Source organism: Marmota monax, unplaced genomic scaffold, assembly GCF_021218885.2.
Source record: "Marmota monax isolate L192 unplaced genomic scaffold, Marmota_monax_Labrador192_F-V1.1 WCK01_AAM20220418_F8-fsc00077, whole genome shotgun sequence".
Lineage (NCBI taxonomy): Eukaryota > Metazoa > Chordata > Mammalia > Rodentia > Sciuridae > Marmota > Marmota monax.
Genome location: NW_026694610.1, coordinates 4232309 through 4252111, shown reverse-complemented (window position 1 = coordinate 4252111; position 19803 = coordinate 4232309). Strand labels below are relative to the sequence as shown.

Below are 19803 nucleotides of genomic sequence, written 5' to 3'. Positions count from 1 at the left end.
TCCTGTAGTCCAGGCACTGAGGTAAATGTCAGGGCTAAGAAGGAAATTCCCTCATCATCAATAGGGGAGACAGAGACAAGTTAGCAAACACGCACACAAGGTGAAAAGATTCCAGGAGAAAATCGAATAACATAATACCGGAGTCAAAAGGAAAAGCCTGCACATGGGTTGGGAAGTAAAAGAGTCTTCAGAAATGAGTAGGGGTCCCCAGGAAGTCAAGACACGGGAGGCCTAAATACAACAAAACTGCATTCCTTTGAAAACATTTGGTAGCCAACTCTTTTTTAATTATTAAAAAGACACTTCCCAAATCCTTTCTGCCCCAGCACATAAAACTTGTTTGGATTTTAATTCTGAACCTGTGATGCTTTAAAAAAGAAAGCAAATGTATGTAACAACTACTATTTGTAAACCACCAGGGTAGATGTTTGCATTTAATTCTAATAAGGGACATAGCAATCATCTTCAATTAATAGATTGAAAAAAAAAAATCTGAGCTCCATGGGTGAAAGTACTTGCACAGGAACCAGGCTGAGGAGATGGTAAGTTGTCAGACTAAAAATTGACCCCAGAACCTGCTCTTCTTTTCTTATAAGCAATATAATTTCAACAGTGCAGATGGTTTCCCAGTGACAGTGATATTCCCCATCCTACTTGCAGCTTCTTATGGCCATGTGACAAAGTTTTGGCCAATTATTTAAGTATGTAGGCAGAAGTTTGCAACTTTCCTGCTGATAGAAATATAACAGTGATAACTAGAAAAGCCATCTTGAAACTCAAAACTAAGACACCATGTTCAAATTGCAGTGCAACAAAATAGAAAAGGGTTCATATTCCTTGTAGAATTTTATATCAGTCCAGAATCATCTGTTTGATCTTTTATAGGAAAGAAAATGAATCTACATCTTTTTTTTTTTTTGGTACTGAAGATTGAATCCAGTGGTGCTCTACCACTGAACTACATCCCCAGCCCTTTTTATTTTGAGACAGTGTTTCACTAAGTTGTTGAGGCTGTACTTGGATTTGTGATCCTCCTGCCTTAGCCTTACAAGTAGCTAGGATTACAGGTGTGTGCACCACCATGCCAAGCTGAATTTATAATTTATACAATCCCTTGTTATTTGGGATCTCCTATACACTAACTCAGCTAAGATCCATGATTGAGACTTGATTCTCCCGAAGTCCTTGCCCCATTCACTGGCTGACACTTTTGGTCATTCCTAGAAACTTTTATCTCTACTATCCCCAATGTCTCCCCCCCCCCCTTTTTTTTACTAAGTTTTCTCTCAAACCCCTTTGCAACTTGTCTTTCAAGCTATAAATCTCCTAAACTGATATCTTAAAATTCCTCACAAGCTCCTTACTGCCAAATCCAAGGGATTAATCCAGTCTTCATACCTTCTAGCCCTCTACTGGCGACTCTCCACCTGAGCTTTGCAGTTACACACTTGGTTATCCTTTTCCTTTTCCTTCTTTAACTGACAAATTAAAATGTGTGTTTCAGGGAAATGCAAGTTACAATCATGATGAGATATCACCTTACATCTGTTAGAATAGCTGTTGTCAAGAAGATGAAAGGTAACGAATGTTGGAGAGGATATGAAGAAAAGGGAACTTTTCTGCATGATGTTTTGATCCATGTGTACATGGTAGAATGGATAAATCAAGCTACTTAACATATGTATTATTTTATTTTTCTTTTTGTGGTGAAAATATTTGAGATCTGAGTCATTTCAAGTTTTCAACATATTATCATTAGTTATACAAGGGATCTCTTGAACTAATTATTCCTATCAACTGGGAAATTTTTTGTGTCCTTTTGCCAACATCTCCCCACTTCTTCCTTCTCTCAGCCTCTGGTAACCACCATGTTACTCTTGGTACCTGTATGTTCAATGTTTTTACATTCCACATATAAGTGAGATCATGCAATAACTCTTGTTTGGTGTCTGTCTTGTTTCTTATAATGACTTCTAGGTTCACCCACGTTGTCACAATTAATAGGATTTCCTTCTTTTAAGGCTCAGTAGTATCCCATTGTGTGTATAAACCACATTTCCTTTATCCAAATACCCATGTTGTGCAGGAAAATGGATGGCATTAGAGAAGATTATGCTAAGTGAAGTCAGCCAATCCCCAAAAAACAAATGCCGAATGTTTTCTCTGATATAAGGGGGGGTGACTCAAAGTGGGGTAGGGAGGGAGAGCATGGGAGGAAGATTACCTGTAGATAGGGAATAGGGGTGTGAGGGAAAGGGAGGGAGAAGGGGAATTGCATGGATGGTGGAAGGAGATGGTTATCATTATACAAAATACATGTATGAAGATGTGAATTTGCTGTCAAATTATATACAGAGATATGATAAATTGTGGTATAAAGGTGTATTAAGAATTGTAATGCAAAAAAAGAAAGAGCTCATGTATAATGGCATAATTTGGTGTGAACATATTTTATATACAAAGTTATGAAAAATTGTGCTCTGAATGTATAATTATGAATGTAATGCATTCCACTATTGACATGTATGTAAGAAATAAATTTAAAAAAACAAATATCCATGATGGACAGTCAGTTTGATTTCAAAGCCTGGAAACTGTGAATAGTGCTGAAACAAAAATAGGAATACAGATATCTCTTTGACATGTCCATTTCATATCCTTTGGACATAATCCCAGTAGTGAGATTGCTGGTAGTTTTATTGTTAATTTTTTGAGGAACTGCCATATGGTTTTCAGGGATGGCTATAACAAATTACACTCCCATCCACAGTGTACAAGAGTTCCCTTTGTGGATATCCTTCCAGTGTTTGTTATCTTTCATCTTTTTTGATAAGAGCCATTCTAATGGGTATGGGGAGAGAACTCACTGTGGTTTTACTTTGCATTTCCCTGATGATTAGTGATGTTGAGTACTTAAAAATATACCTATTGTTTATTCATTATGCTTTTTGGATAAATGTCTTTTCAGAAACCTGCCCATTTTTCAATCAAGGTATTTGTTTTCTTGCTATTGAGTTGTGTTCTTTATATATTTTGGATACTAACAGAAGAAGTTAAATTGTCTCTGTTTGCAGATGATATGATCTTATACTTAGAAAACTTTAAAGACTCCACCAAAAAAAGAACTGATAAATGAATTTATTAAAGTTGAGAATACAAAATCAACATGCATAATCAGTAGCATTTCTATACATTAACAAAAATCTATCCAAAAATAAAAATAAGACAATAATCCCACTTCCAATAACTACAAAAAATACTTAGGAATAAATTTAACCAAGATCTGTACACTGAAAACTATAAAACATGGTTGAAAGAAATTGAGGGCACAAATAAATGGAAAGATATTGCATGTTCATGAATTGGAAGATATGAAGTTTTCAAATATATTTTCTTATTCCAAAGGTTGTCCGTTCATTCCATTGTTTCCTTTGCTTTGCAGAAAGTTTTAGTTTGATATCATCCTATTTGTCTATTTTTACTTTTCTTGTCTGTTATATAGGGTAATAACAAATAAAATCTTTACCCAGACTAAAGTCATTGAGCTTTTTCCCTATTTGGGGGGGTAGTTTTATAATTTTAGGTCTTATGTTTAAATCTTTAATCCCTTTGCATTGCATTGATTTTTTGATTATGTTTTGAGAATGTAATTACATTCCCCCTCATGCAGATAGCCAGTTTTCTCAGTATTATTCATTCAAGAGACCTTCTTCCCCATTGTGACTTTTTGGCATCTTTTCCAAAGGTCAAATGACCATAAATGTGAGGATTAATTTCTGGGCGCTCTATTCCATCCCACTGGTCTAAGTGCTGATTTTATACCAATGCCATGCTGTGTTGGTGACTACATCTTTGTAGTAGATTTTCAAGCTAGGTAATATGATGCCTTTGGCTCTGCTCATTATGATTGGCTTTGGCTCTCTGGGATCTTTTATGGTTTTATATGGATTTTAGAATTGTTTTTATTATTTCTGTGGAAAATTTCATCAGAATTTTGATAGGGATTACAATGAATATGTAAAATGCTTTGGGTAATAATGACATTTTAATAATGTAAATTCTTCCAATTCATGAACATGTGATATCTTTCCATTTATTTGTGCCCTCAATTTCTTTCAACCATGTTTATAGTTTTCAGTGTACAGATCTTTGTTAAATTTATTCCTAAGTATTTTTTGTAGCTATTGGAAGTGGAATTATTGTCTTAATTTTATTTTTGGATAGATTTTTGTTAATATATAGAAATGCTACTGATTGTGCATGTTGATTTTGTATTCTCAACTTTAATAAATTCATTTATTAGTTCTAACTTTTTTGGTTTTCTAACTATAAGACCATATCATCTGCAAATAGAGGCAATTTAACTTCTTTATTTCCATCTGAATACTTTTTATTTCTTTCTCTTATCTAATTATTCTGGCTAGGACTTCTAGTACTAAGTTGAACAGAATTGGCAACAGTGGCCATCCTTTCCTTGTTCCTGATCTTAGAAGAAAAGCTAATTTCTACCATGGAATGACGATGATTGTGGGTTTTTGATACATAACCTACACATGTTGAGATACATTCTTTCTATACTTAATGTGTTGAGGGTTTTCAACCATAAATCATGTTGAATTTGGTCTAATGCCTTTTCTGCATCTGTTGAGATGATCATATAGTTTTTGTCCTTTGTCCTTTTCTTGCGATGTTAATTTGAGTATGTTGAACTATCTTTGCATGCCAGGGATACATCTCACTTAATCATGGTGAATGATTCTTTTAGTGTACTGCAGATTTTGATTTGCTAGTATTTTGTTCATCATATTTACATCTATGTTTAACAGGGATTTTGGCCTGTAATTTTCTTTTATTAATTTTACTCTCATTATTTGACTTTAGAATCAGGGTAATGATGACCTCATAAATTAAGTTTTCTCTCCTCTTCATTTTTTTGGAAGAGTTTAAGAATTGGCATTAATTCTTTAAATGTTTGGTAGGATTCAAACATAAAGCAATCACATCCTGAACTTTTCTTAGATGGGAATTTGTTGTTGTTGTTTTTGTTGTCTTTGTTAAACTGATTTAGTTTCCTTACTTGTTTTTGGTTTATTCAGACTTTCTATCTCTTCATGACTTAGTCTTGGTAGGTATTATGTGTCTAAGAATTGATCCATTTCTTCTAGATTATCTAATTTTTTTTGCATATAATTGCCCATAGTAGACTCATGAGCTTTTTAAAAAAATTTCTGCAACATCAGTTTTAATGACTCCTCTTTCATTTACAATTTTATTTGTTTGAGTCCTTTCTCACTTTTACTTGGTCTGACTAAAGGTTTGTCAATTTTGTTTACCTTTCAAAAAACCAACTCTTAGTTTCATTGATATTTTCTGTTTTTTTTTTTTAATAGTGTCTATATCAGTTATTTCTGCTCTGATTTTTATTATTTTCTTCCTTTTACCAACTTTTGGCTTAGTTTGTTCGTCATCTTCTAATTTCTTAAAATGTAATTCTAGATTATTTGGATTATTATTTAGATTATTAGATGTTTCTTCCTTTTTCAATGTAAGCATTTATTGCTATAAACTTCCCTCTTAGAACTCTTTTTGCTGCATCTCATAATTTTTTAAAAATTGTGTTTCCATTTTCATTTGTCTCAAGATATCTTTTAAATTTCTTTTTTGACTTTTTCTTGGACCCATAGGTTGTTTAGGAGCATGCTCTTTAATTCCCACATTTTTGAGAATTTCTGAAATACCTTCTATTATTCCTTTTAAGTTTTATACTATTGCAGTCAAAAATGGCTCTTGTTACTATTTCAGTCTTCTTATGTGTTGCCTTGTTTGTGACCTAAATGATCTATCCTAGAGAATGTTTTGTGTGCACTTGAGAAGAATGTGTATTCTGTTGCTATTGGAGGAAATGTTCTGTTAGTCTGTTGGGTCCATTTGTTCTGAAGTGTACTTCAAAGCCTCATTGATTTTCTGTCTGTATGATCTGTCCATTATTGAAAGTGGGATTATTGAAGTGCCCTACTATTATTGTATTATAGTCTATTTCTACAAATATTAATAGATAACTATGTTACACACACACATTCTGACCTTGAGTATGTATATGTTTGCAATTGTTCTATCTGCTGGGTGAAATGATCCCTTTATCATTACATAATGGCCTTTTTGTCTCATTGTACAGTTTGTGACTGAAAGTCTATTTTATCTAAAATAAATATATTTTCCCCTGCTATTTACCAACTATATCTGGTTTCCCCAGATATGCTTCTAGCCTTCCCTCCCCCTCATTTTATAGCTTTGCTGATTGTCTTCTCTGGTCCAGGAGTATTCTTACCCCCAGTTTCTACTTATTCAAATCTTCACCATCATTCAAGGCACAATTCAAAGATGATTTCATCCATGAAGACTTGCTCTGTTTGCTCGTGCACAATCTCTCCCTTTTGTAAAAGCCAATAACAGTTTTATGGTGCCACTCATGACCACCATGGAAATGTGCCATTTGGATGCCCTTCTGTAGAAGGCACAGCCTTGGCCAGTTTCTCTGTATCCTCACCCAGGCCAACCAGGGTATCCTTCCCCTGACTGTTTCTAGCCAGTGATTAAACAAGATGTGAGATACTAGTTTTAGCCTGCTCTGAAAAGACTTGGGACTCCTCTAAGGTCCAACTTTGGCTGGAGGATTCCCTACTGGTTTGGCTGAAACTTTGTTAGAACTGCATTGTGTCTAAGAGTCTTCCTGTCCTCCTTCTTTTTCCTTCTCCTCTCACATCATGATATGAAGACTTTCCCTGTCTTTATCTGCTTCTTCCCTTTTGCCCTTCATGCTGTTTTCCCCAATGAATCTCTTGCATGGTTAACCTTCTCCCAGTGTCTGCTTTCTAGAAGATTTCAACTGACTCATGGCTTTTAAAGTGTTAACCATGTTGTATCTTATTGCAGTGGTAAATGGTTCATGCCCACTGTTGGGTTGTAAATACTAGAATAGGTACTGCACATTAGTCAATTTTATGGCTCCCAAATATCCAGTATAGTGCTTTGTACATACTTAGTACTCAGAGAAGTTCGTTGAATGAATAATTATTATATGTTTTTAATACTTAGGTAAAGTTTATAAAACACCTTTCCATCTTTATGTTATTTGAACATTCCAATAATCCTGGAAAATAGATGGGCCAAGCCAATAAAATAAGCCAACCTCAGGGAGATGAAACTCACTGGGCTTGTTTAGAGTCTAGACTGTGTCCCCTGTTTGTGCTTAGAGAACTCAGCATTCTTCCAGACATATAATAATAACACCTAAACGTGCTATCTTACTGTGTGGTGGGAACCACTGTAATCAGCTGTACGTGAATTATATTATGTAATCTTACCCAATATCCCTGTAGATAGATGGAAATACTTTTTCACTTTACGAAAATATAAATGCTCAGGGTCATAACTTTCAGAGGTGGTGAAGGCAGAATTTGAACACACATGCTCTGGCTCATAGGCTATCTGACAGCTGCGCCTGTTAGTTATTTGTTGAATCAATAACAAAAGTCAGCCAGATAGAGGAGTCAAGACTTGAACCCAGGTCTTCTATAACCTCTTTGCCAATGAATACATCCTTTTGTGCTATAAGCTGAGCAGTTGACATTTAAACTCAGTTTGAATAAAGACGCAATTGTTGCATGAATATTGTCCCATAGAACTTTTCATAGTGATGGAAAGGTTCTGAGCTTTCACTGTCTTGAACAGTAGCTACTAGTCAGATGAGGCTTTGCTTTTAGAAATGTGTCTAATGCAACTAATGAACTGAAGTTTTAATTGTATTTCATTTTAATACATTTTAATTTAACAAGTCTTGTGGGGTTAATAGCTCCTCTATTGATCTGCCCACTTCTACTCTCTTCTCTGACCAATTCATCTAAACTTTGTCCCATTTCTCTGGTATTTCATGAGTGTTTTTTTCTTTTTAAATTTAAAGAATTCACTGCTCAGTTCACTGGAAATCAGTGATATCCAATCAAGCCATGACACAAAATATACATGCCCAATCCAGTCATCAACCCAAAGATACTGCCATATGAGGGAACAAATGTTTAGTTTATTATAATCCTAATCTAAGATGACATTTCTTCGGGCCTGTGGATGCTTCTAGGCTTCTCAAATGATCTAACTTTCCACACCTGGCATCATCTTCCCTGATGATGCTCTGAAAAGGATAAGAGACAAGAAGACAAGAGGAAAATACACATTTTTTTTCCTTTGAGGTGCAAAGTTTTAATTCCAAAGGATAATAGCTACTGAGGGTTTGAAAATTCAATTAGAATTCACAAAAGTCTTCACATCAAACAAGCAAACAAAGCAAAAAAAAATCCAATAAAGAGTGACTAAGAGCAAAACCAGTTTTCTTAAGTAAAGAAAGAAAGAATACGCATCTTTACCTGTTCATCAGGATTTTTGTTCTTTTTGCCCTGTATTGCCAGCTCTGGGTTGACATAATCTTTTTTAACTTTCTCGATAGAACCATAGTCGTACATTCCATCTGATGACAATGGAGGGTCCTGAGGGGCTGGTTCTGGGGGAATAATGTCTGTTGTGACATCTCTAAGTGGGGCTTCAGGGATGCTACACAGATGAATAATGGAACACAAAATGAGCACCAACGCAGAGAAGAAGAACATGACCTGGAATTCTGAGCCCAGGACTCTTCCCAGTTCCAGATGACCCCAGTCTATGGCACCCAAAAGGTAGCCCAGGGCACCTCCAAAACCTGGAAAGCAAAAGAGATCTGTATGAGAACACTGAGCAAACTACAGACCCTCCCCTTCAGTGAAAAAGCTCCTTGTAGACAGCAGACACAGCCTGGATGTGATTGAAAGGTCCACCCAGTGAGAGGTGACACCTGCAGCCTGGCAGTGGAGACACAAGCCCAGCTCTAGCATTTAGTTGCTGTGACCTTGAGCTTCCTCACCTTTAACATGGGGGTAGTAATAAAAGAGAAATTTCTAGTTGGGTCATGAAAATGGAAAGTTCAGAATAGAACCAGGCAGAGAACTAATAAATTATCTCCATTGGAGGTATTGTGGCCTTTCCAATGACACTCTCTATACTGCTTTTTAACCTGAAGGAATCCCAAGGAAAACTAATTTCTGACAGCAAAAAAATTATTTTATTGTTATTAAATTATTACTTATAGAAATTAAATTATTTTATTGCTATTTGTCTATTACTAAACTACTTAAGATGATACAAGCAAACTTGCATAGATCAACATTCTTTTTTTTTTAAAGGAGAGAGAGAGAGAGAATTTTTAATATTTATTTTTATTTTAGTTTTTGGTGGACACAAAATCTTTGTTTGTATGTGGTGCTGAGGATTGAACCTGGGCCTTATGCGTGCCAGGTGAGTGCGCTACCACTTGAGCCACATCCCCAACCCCTAGATCAACATTCTTGAAAGTGATCTTCTTTACTCTGGCAGAAGTTTGGGGTACCTATTTGCAGTTGACAGCTACAGAAATAATAATAGCGGTGTTATAGTTTTGGATCTAGAAAGTCCACCAAAGGCTCATGTGCTGAAGGCATGTCTCCAGCTGGTGGTGCTCTTAGGAGGTGTTAGAAACTTGAGGAGGTGGAACCTAGTTGGAGGGAGTAGGTCACCGGAGATGTGCCCTTGAGAGGTATATGGTGTCTTCCCACTGTCCCCTACCCACTGCCCTGTCTTATTTCCAGCCATCTAGTTAGGGCTCCTCTGGCAGCTTGACATTATAGAGAAGCAGAAAGGGGATTAGCCATAGGTCAAGCACATGGAGTAAACTTGGTCTATAACAAACCACACTCAAGAAATAATCCAGTTACAGGAGATCTGACCACTACTACAGGATAACATTAATTCATTCATGAGCGTGGAATCCCTATAACCTAATTATGTCCCCCTAGGCCCCACCTCTTAATGGTTTTATTGCACACTGGTGACCAAGCTTCCAGCACATGAACCTTTGGGGATGCAGCAACTCCAAACCGTACTAGTGACGCCTCTTCATGTGAGTCCAGTAAGGATTAATGTGATAGTAGGTGGAAAGCACCAGCACATGCAGGGCTGTGCTGTGTTCCCTCATATGACAGAACCAGGGCCCACTGGCTCTGCTCACTTCCTACACGAACCCTAATTCTGAAGCAACCCAGAAGCAGAAGAAAACTGCGGCACTGAAGGCTTAAGACAACCTGCTTGGAACTGGCTGGAATAACGTGGTCATTCTAAGGCCCAGTGATGGTGAACCATTCTGAGGGCTGAGACCTGGGCTTACCCTTGACCCTATTGTGGCAATAAATGAAAAAAAAATGTGCCTCAAACTTGGAAAGAGTAAAATTACAACTGTTTGATTTTAAAAATGTCATTGTAGAGCACTGATTCTTTTTTATTTCCTCATTTTTAATTGGTGCATTATAGTTGTACATATTGATGGGGATTCTTAAACTTTAAGGTGCCCACAAATCACAGAGTCATCTTGTTAAAATCCAGGTTCTGATTTTGAAGGTTAAGGTGGGGCCTGGGGCCCTGCATTACTCCGAAATTATTCCAAAAGTATTGCAAAGGAGTTACAGTTTTATTAATGTGTAGAGATTAGGCAGGTTCTTATCTTCTTATTTAACGTGGTGGGTTTTTTTTCTTTCTGGTTTTGTTTTGCTAAACACAAACACATACGCATGCTCATGCGAGAGCGTTTCTGCAAGAACTTGGGGAAACTGTTTTTATATTTTCCCTATTAGTTCCCTCATTAATTAGTTACGAAAAATCTTTTAACACATGCAACTCTCTTCTCATAGGGAGGAGCAAGCAAAACTGTTTATCCCAAAGCTACTGTGCAATGTAGCTTCAAGTTACAACAGTACGACAGGGCATGCCTGAAGTCCTAGTGAGCCCTTGGGGAAATTGATCCAATAGTATATTTAAACACTGGAAGCAAACATTTAGGTTTTATCTATTTACATCTTCAGATATGCCAAGGACCAATAGAAGGCTGTGAGAGGCTTTCCTTTTTGTTTCCTCTGCTTCAGCAAAGGATTTTATCTTTAATTAAAGTCCCCCAAGCAAAGCCGAGTCATCTTAGCGGCAGCAAAGGCTAATCATTTTATCATTTTACCATCTCCCACATCCTGGCCCAGACTGCATTTATCCCTACTGCCCAAATCAGTCTCTTCGGGGCCCCTGGAATCAATCTCCAGGCTCTTAAAGAAGCTGTAGTATCCAGAGGACCACCTCAGCCGCATTAGATAACAAGCCTCTACAATAAGGGTCCACCTGCTCCTTCCTCATGGAGCCCGTCTGTGTTGTCAACTCAGACTAGAGAGGACCTCAAGAGGATAAATGACTTTAGCAAACAGATGTCATACTTATCATATAACTTGAACAATAGCTCTTCCTAGAAATCCAAGTGGATAGAAATATGTATTATATTTTTTTTATTCTACAACTATGCTAGGTAAAATAGAAAAGTGGGGACTTTCAGGAAGAAGGAATCTAAAGGACCAAGGAGAATAAAGAGACTATCCAAGTCCATCTCTGTCCCATGCACCTACAATTACCTTCATGCCCTCATGCCTCGGGGGTGTGGCTTAGCAAGGTCAGCACCAATTGTGACACAGTTAAAACCAAGAGAGATATCAGTGTGCTGTTGGTTACTTTACCTCCAAAGGAAGAGAGACAAAGGATCACCCTGGTTCTCATAGGATTCATGAGAGGGTGATTCTGATTATTTTCTACATTTGGAAAAACAGCAATGGAAGTATCACCTTGAGTATGGTTACCTTCTCCTACTATATACATATAAATCCTGGAAAAGTAACTTCTCTCTCTCTCTCTCTCTCTCTCTCTCTCTCTCTCTCTCTCTCCTTACCCCCATTTGTTTATTTCTAGACAATGAGGTAACACTACTCCCAACAGGAACCCCGCTATTCACTTGGAATACCAATGAGTGGGGCAGATATGACCCCTGCCCTGTTGGAGGCTGAGAGTGCATGGAAAATCAGTCCAAATGCTATATTTACATCCTCTGGTCAAAGACTGAATATCCAATCTGACCTCTCATTTTCTTAGTTTTAAAATACAATCTTTCTCTTAAAAGATGGCAAGATAATATATTTAAAGTGTTTCCCACTGTTTGTTTCCTCCTTTCCCTTCTAATCCTGGCATTTCCTCTGCCTTTGTGCCCTTTCTTTATATTCAAGCTGCATCACAATGCCTCATTGCTTTGGGGAAAGGATGTGATAATGGAAAGCAGAGAAACAAGAATGTATTTCCTGAGTTCTGAATTTCAAAAGCTCTGAGTCTCCAAAAGGCATCCAGAGTAGACTCAGGGAAAAATGTGCTGTAAGACCAGATGGGGCCAAGGACAATGATGGGCAAATCCCTCAGGTAGCCTGGCCCTGCTCTTCAGTGGGTCTGGCTGTAGTTGGAGGGAGAAGTGGGCAAGGAGTCCAAGAGCACAAGGGACTGGTGCTGCACCTCCTGATCAGACCCCAGGGAGCCAATAAAACCTCCAGGCTGTGCTCTGAGTCTGGACATAGGACTTAACTGTATGCCTGACTCTGTTCTAAGTGCCTGCCACATGTCACCCAGTCAATCCTTTGAGAGAGGTATGACAAGTTATTCTCAGCAGTTACAGTCTATGAAGCTGTCACCAAAAATGTGTTAAGGATCACTGAATCCCTGGTCTTAGAGAGAATGCAGGATGAACTCCTGTGAGCCTTCAGTCACAAAGTTTTAGGCAACGGATGAACATAGAACCTTGTTTTATGTGTTTCTGTTCAAGGATCCCTTCCTTACTGGGCACTATTTAGTCATGAACACTGAACACATGACCTATTGTGCTGTAACTCATGCCTGAACAAAGCTCCCCTAACACATGCTATTTTCTCCATAAGGCACATCACAGCCTTCCTGTGCTTAGGAACACACACAGCTCCTCAGTACTGAACTCGGGGCCATTTTAAACAATGAGACCACCAATATAACACACAAAAATGTAAAGATCGTGGCATTAAATATTCCGTGAATGAATACTTGTTTCATCAGTGCAAGAACTGACAGGACAAGGCAGAGCACCACCTTATTGGAACTCAGCCGGGAACGTGCATGTTAGGTGATTCAAGTGTTTCCCCACCCTGCACATGTTCCCAAAAGACTGCAGATGAGCTGCAAGTACTGATTTTGGCATTACAAATACATTTTAGGAATGGGAGAACTTGTAAATGTGGAATCCACCAATAATGAAGACCAACTGTAGTTTTATGTCTAAATTAAGAGTCAAGGAAACCCAAGCACAGTAAGTTTGGGACTCACAGGGTTCACCTCTCACTGGCATGTCATGGGGGAAGAGCAGATAACATAGGAAAGTTGAGAATTACTAGTCCTGGAGGAGCTTTGCAGATGCAAATGAAGGATGACTCAGTGGTGACAGTTCAAGCTGGCCGCTGAGATATGGGGGCACACTTTGTTTAGATGATACTAAACAAAGGTCCCCCACTCCCAAACCTCTGCACTTTAAGCCCCTAAAGTTTAGATACAGCCCTTGGGGAGGTGGAGGGAGAACATTCCAGACTAAGACCAAGTTTCAGCCTCCTGTGTCAGAAGGCTCAACAGAGAAGCAAACAAATCAAGTTTGGGATTTGGGATTCACACCCATTGTAGACATAAAAATGTATCCAGCCGGGTGGCATGCGCCTGTAATCCCAGTGGCTCGGAAGCTGAGGCAGGAGGATCGTGAGTTCAAAGCCAGCCTCAGCAAAAGTGAGGCACTAAGCAACTCAGTGAGACCCTGTCTCTAAATAAAAGTACAAAATAGGGACGAGGATGTGGTTGAGTGCCCCTGAGTGCAATCCCCAGTACTTCCCCCCCCAAAAAAAAAAAGAATTTATTCATCTGGTCTTTTATTGAGCATTAGTTATGCTACAGGCTAAAAAACTGGCAGTAAACCAATACCAAAATCATCACATTCTCACTTAAACAGATAAATGCAGAGAGCATTGAAAGTGGTGGGTTTGCCAATAACATATGCCCCCCAAATTGCAATTGGTGCTCCTGCTGAAATTTTCTAATTTGTACTAATGTGCCTAATGTAATAATGGTTCACACAAAAGCACTTGCCTTAATTATCCCACTATTTTTCCAAAAACAAGTTTTCCAATTTGAGCATATTAAGATAATATGGTTTTTGAAGATAAGGTTTTTGAAGATTACCATTCTGACATGATGTATAATCTGACTCTTGTTTCTTCACTTGCTTAAGGGTTTGAAATGAGTACAAGGTCAAGCCATTAATTGACCTCATTCTGGAGTCATGTATGGCTACCCGGAGTTGCATTTAATCCTCAGGACAGATATTTTTAGTTCTGAGTTGAAACAGTTCATTGCAACCATGAGGTAAATGAAGTACTTTACAAAATGCTTTCACTCCTCCTAGTGGTGACAATGGAGCATGGAACCCAAATCACCAGCTGAATAAGAAAGCTCCCTGGAGTCCCTGCCAATTCCCTCCTGTCTCTTGCTCCAGCAGCTGCTGTGGTGACAACACTAAGCCAAGTTTGACCAGCTTTGCACAGGTGTATATGGACAGTGCCTTGCCTATGGGAACCCACACGTAGGTGGGGTTCAGAATGCACAAGCCCTGGGACCACCCTTGGTCAACAGGGGCGATGGATAAACCTTCCCTCCCTGGACCCCCAGGTGGAGATTCCTGAGATGAGCTTCATTAGGCTCCTCAGGGGTTCTGCTGAGATGGAGGGCATTCATCTAGAGTAGAAGTCGACTGTGTCATGCCTGATCGGTCAGTTCCACGCCACTAGTTTCTTCCTCTTTCTCCCTGGAATTGCTTCCCAAATATACCACATGCAAACTTTATCTGGGGCTCAACTTTTAGAGGAATCCAGACTAAAACAAGCTGTATCTTTTATTTGACTGGATGGTTGGTAGATTGTTATCTGCTCCTCGTTTACCACTATGCAGCTATGTGATCTTGGGTTAGCCACTTTACCTCCCTGTAACTCAGCTCAATCATTGGTAACATGAGGATGTCAAAATAGAATATTCATCCCACGAATGCTTACTGAGCACCTTCCATATTCTGGACACTATTCAAAGCACTGGTAATAGAGCAGTAAATAGAAAATGCAATGTTCTTGTCAGTGGGGAGCTTATATGTTTATTGAAGAAGAAGACAATAAACAAATGAATAAATAATGTGATGTCAAGTAATGATGAGTGAATTTGTGAAGAGGGGCAATTTGATCAGAGATTCTAACAAAGCAAGGAGGCTAGCCAATCTGATTGGTATCTGGGGAAAAGTTTTCAAGCAGAGAAAAGAGTAAGGAAAAATTCCTCCCAGGGATATTATGTTAAGAGAAACAAGCCAGGAACAGAAAGATAAATGCCATCTGTTCTTACTCATTTGCGGAAACTAAAAAAATGACCACATAGAAGAAGAGAGTGAAATAGAGGTCGCTAGAAGTTAGACAGGAATTGGTAGGAAAGATAGAAGGAGGTGGGAGAGTGGGTACAAGATTCGGTTAGATAGGAGTTAGTTCTAATCTTCTGTAGCACAGTAGGGTAATCCGCACATTTTATTATGTATTTCATAATAACCAAAGAAGGGAGTTTGAAGGCTTGCAGTACATAGAAATGATAGTAGTTGAAAAGGTGGACGTGCCAATTACCCTGATTGAATCATTATACATTGCATACAGGCATTGAATTCATTATCATATTGTACCCCATAAATAAATGCAAGTATTAAATGTCAATTAAAAGAAACAAAAATAAATAAGTGAAGCAAAAGGGATGTTCTTCCAGATTCCTTTTTATCTAACCTGCCTTTGCCCATTCTTTGGGAATTCCACTGCCCACATTCAAATGGAAAAGAGATGATAGTTTGGAGACGTTAACTATGTTGCCCTAAGTCTCCCTCCTGACCCAGGAGCTGAAATCCTGTGTTCTTGGTTTCTGCCCTGGCTGCACCCTTTCCAAGCTGCCTGAATGCGGAGATGTGAAAGTTTTCCAAAGGCAGAAAGTTCAAAGGGAACTCATTTGATGAAACAAAACCACTCATCCAACAATTACTCATGAATAAGAAAAAGTTAAAATAGCTTTGAACATGAAAGGCAGCTCCTTTCCACAGTTTAGAAGGTTTGGTCAAAGGGGCTCGTGTCTCAACTTCATCTTTAAGACTCTTGGTCCTTAATTATTTGCTAATAGTGCGTTTTTTACATGCTAGTATTTTTGTGCATACTTTGAAGTATTTTTTAAAAACAGAAAAGTTAAAAGAGACTGAGCCTAACAACTTTCCCATTCTTCTTCCAAAGACATACAGGGGGCAAGTTTCTTATTGAGTCCTTCACTATAAATACAATTTTTCAGGGCTTGGGATACAGAAAATCAAGTGACTATAAACATCTGGTTTTAAAACCTTTGAGATGGTTCCTTGTCCTGTGCCTGTGGTCACTTTCTAGATTATTAACAATGACCATTGTGTAGAGATCCACTAAGGACATTGGGTTCACTTTAGCAGAAATAGGCTCAGTTAGAAGCATTTGGTACAAAGGATGAGCAAGGGCTTGTTGGCTCACTTGGGTTCTCATGTGCAGCAGAGAAGGATCTGGGTGCTGAGAAGACACGGGTGGGTCCACCCGACCCACCATGGCTACTGCAAAGCCAGGGATGGAGAGATGTTAGATGTTAGAGTTAAATATTAGAAACTAGAAGCTGCATAAAATAAAACATCTCCCTGGGATCCAGTAGAGAATTTTCTTTAAACACACACATATGCACACTCACAATGTATCAAAAATAAGCTGGGAAATTTATTCTGACAAGGAACCTTTTGCTCTTATTTGAAAAACATTTCGGAATGTTGGGCCAGGGAGACTGTTCTGAAACAAATAAAAAGAATTTCAATTTACTGGGTCATTTGGATTCCTTGGCTGAATGCTATCTTGTCATTGATGAAAATCAAAATGGGCCCCTATATTAAATATTACTTTGTCAGAAAATGCTTGCTTCCAGTGGAATGCTGTAGTTATCTTTTACCAAGTTCACATAAATTCAGGTTTGGTTTGCATGCAAAGGTAGAGCAGAGGGATAATACATTGTTTATTTTCTTCACTCCATGTTTGAATTGCTTTTGTTCAAAGCAAGGACACTACAGTGGGGTCATGTATCACCAGAATTCAACAATTCACATTTTGTAAAGGGGGTGGGGAGGGAACAAGAAAAACAAGAATAACATTTTAAAATAGCATGGGCAATCCTGTCTACTAGCTTTTCCATAATGGAGCTCAGGCCCAGGAATAACATTAAAATGGTGATGATTCTACAGATATTTTCATGCAGGTTTATATATGTAAAATAAGGCATATTATATTTTATAAGTGATCTGATAGAGATTAATGAATAATGTAGACTGCCATTATCATTTAGGGACTTTAGAATCTAAGCCTTAAATGAAGTGAGATTCTACTATATTGTTCTACAGGAGGAAGATGTTTGAAGTTATTTTTCTGGTAGGGGAACCAAATGGCTTGAAGCTATCTGTACACCCTCTGTGGCTGCCCTTATGACCAAAAGCATGCATAGGAGACTGTTGGCTGAGGTCCAGAGTTCAGTGCTGATCTTGAGACAAAGCAAAGCAAATAAGTAAGCACATTCACCTGATAGATGCAATTTGCCATGCAGTTTATTTAACTTGATGTAAAATGCACAGAATTCAAGCAGGGTCTCCTTTTATACAGTTAACATTTTCAAAGTGTTTGTTATCAGCAACACAAAAGAACTAGAAGCCAAGGGAATTTGAAAGAATTTACAAAACTTGTAGAAGGGAGAGATAAATACACAATTATAACATGGTAAGAGTGTAATTTAACACATGATCAGGTAAAACTAGGAACAAGTGTATGACTTTAAATTTTACTTTGATAAGTTTTAAATAAATAAACTTTATTTACAAATGTTGGAGACTTTGAAAGTTCTGGCTGTCATTTGCTTAAAGTAGTCTTGCTCTTTAATCATTCTTATTACCTTAATATTCAAATGGGTTTGTATTTTATGTGATAGCTACCAGCTTCTGCCTATTTAGTAATAATCACCACTTCCTTCTTCCTAACAGAATCCCAATTTGGTTCAGGGAAGCATATCTCCATACCCTTACAGGAAAAAAAAATTTACTTTCCATGTTCCCAGGCACAGGATATTTATATGACCTAATTCTGCCCAATGAAAATCAAGTAGAAGTCTATGGAGGTTAGAAAACTATTGTTTTCCTCATTTGAAGAGACAGCATAGGCTCTTTCCCCCTCCTTCTTTCCTGATCCTCTTCCACCTTCCTCCTCTCTTGAAACAACAGGATGAATGAAACCATGGCAACCATCATGATCCGAAAGGCAACATATTGATGAAGCAACCAAAGAAATATTAAATTGCTGGCTCTGACATCTAGTCACTGACCAAAAGCCAGTAGATATCTGCTTTCAGACTTCTTGTTACATGAGAAAAATAAATACACATTAGTGGACTCTTACGACTTACAACCAGGCCCGTTCCTAACCAACCCATTCCTCGAGCATGTGCCACATCATGATGGGGAAGGAGTTAAAAATGTGGGTGAGGTCTTAGGGAAGCCAGTCTAGTTTTTCCATGTGGCCCTACCAGCCCTCTGAGTGGATCATTAATATGCACATAATGCTGATTGTCTTTCCTTCATATATGCCTTACCCTCTAACTCAGTCACACATACATTTTTCTCTGCATAGTCGGTCTCTTCTCTCAAAAAATTTATGGTGTAATGAGGGTGATTACAAACATGCACAAAATGCTAAAATAGAAAGTAGAAAATGACAAAAGAAAGAGATAGCCCTTTGGCTCTCTATTCACCTCACTGATTGTTTTTTTTTTTTTTTTTTTGCTAAGATGAAGCTTTTTAGTTGAATCCATCCCATTTATTAATTCTTGATTTTAATTCTTGCACTATAGGAGTCTTATTAAGGAAGTAGGCACCTTATCTGGTATGATGAAGATTTGGGCCTACTTTTTCTTCTATTAGATGCAGGGTCTCTGGTTTAATTCCTAGGTCCTTAATCCACTTTGAGTTGAGTTTTGTGCATAGTGAGAGATAGGGGTTTCATTTCATTTTGTTGCATATGGATTTCCAGTTTTCCTAGCACCATTTGTTTGAAGAGGCTATCTTTTCTCCAGTGTATGTTTTTGGTGCCTTTGTCTAATATAAGATAACTGTAATTTATGGGTTAATCTCTGTGTCCTCTAATCTGTACCATTGGTCTATCAGTCTATTTTGGTGCCAATATAATGCTGTTTTTGTTACTATTGCTCTGTAGTATAGTTTAAGGTCTGGTATAGTGATGCCACCTGCTTCACTCTTCTTGTTAAAGATTGTTTTGGCTATTCTGGGTCTCTTATTTTTCCAGATGAATTTCATGATTGCTTTTTCTATTTCTATGAGGAAAGTCATTGGGATTCTGTTTGGAATTGCATTAAATCTGTATAGTGCTTTTGGTAGTAGGATCATTTTGATAATATTAATTCTGCCTATTCAAGAACAAAGGAGATCTTTCCATTTTCTAAGGTCTTCTTTAATTTCTTTCTTTAGCATTCTGTAGTTTTCATTGTAGAGGTCTTTCACCACTTTTGTTAGGTTGATTCCCAAGTATTATTATTTTTTTGAGGCTATTGTAAATGGAGTAGTTTTCCTCGCTTCCCTTTCAGAGGATTTGTCACTAATGTACAGAAATGCCTTTGATTTTTGAGTGTTGATTTTGTATC

The 19803-nt window shown here is 37.9% G+C and overlaps 1 protein-coding gene across 1 annotated transcript in view; it reads right to left on the bottom strand.

Moving 5' to 3' along the window:
- The window catches only part of Slc45a2 (solute carrier family 45 member 2), a 41245-nt gene that overhangs the window by 13587 nt on the left and 7855 nt on the right, over positions 1-19803 (bottom strand). Inside the window, exon 3 of the mRNA XM_046422227.2 lies at positions 8421-8749. Within this exon, the coding sequence (XP_046278183.1) occupies positions 8421-8749 (329 nt within the window). The remainder of the gene's footprint in view (positions 1-8420; positions 8750-19803) is intronic.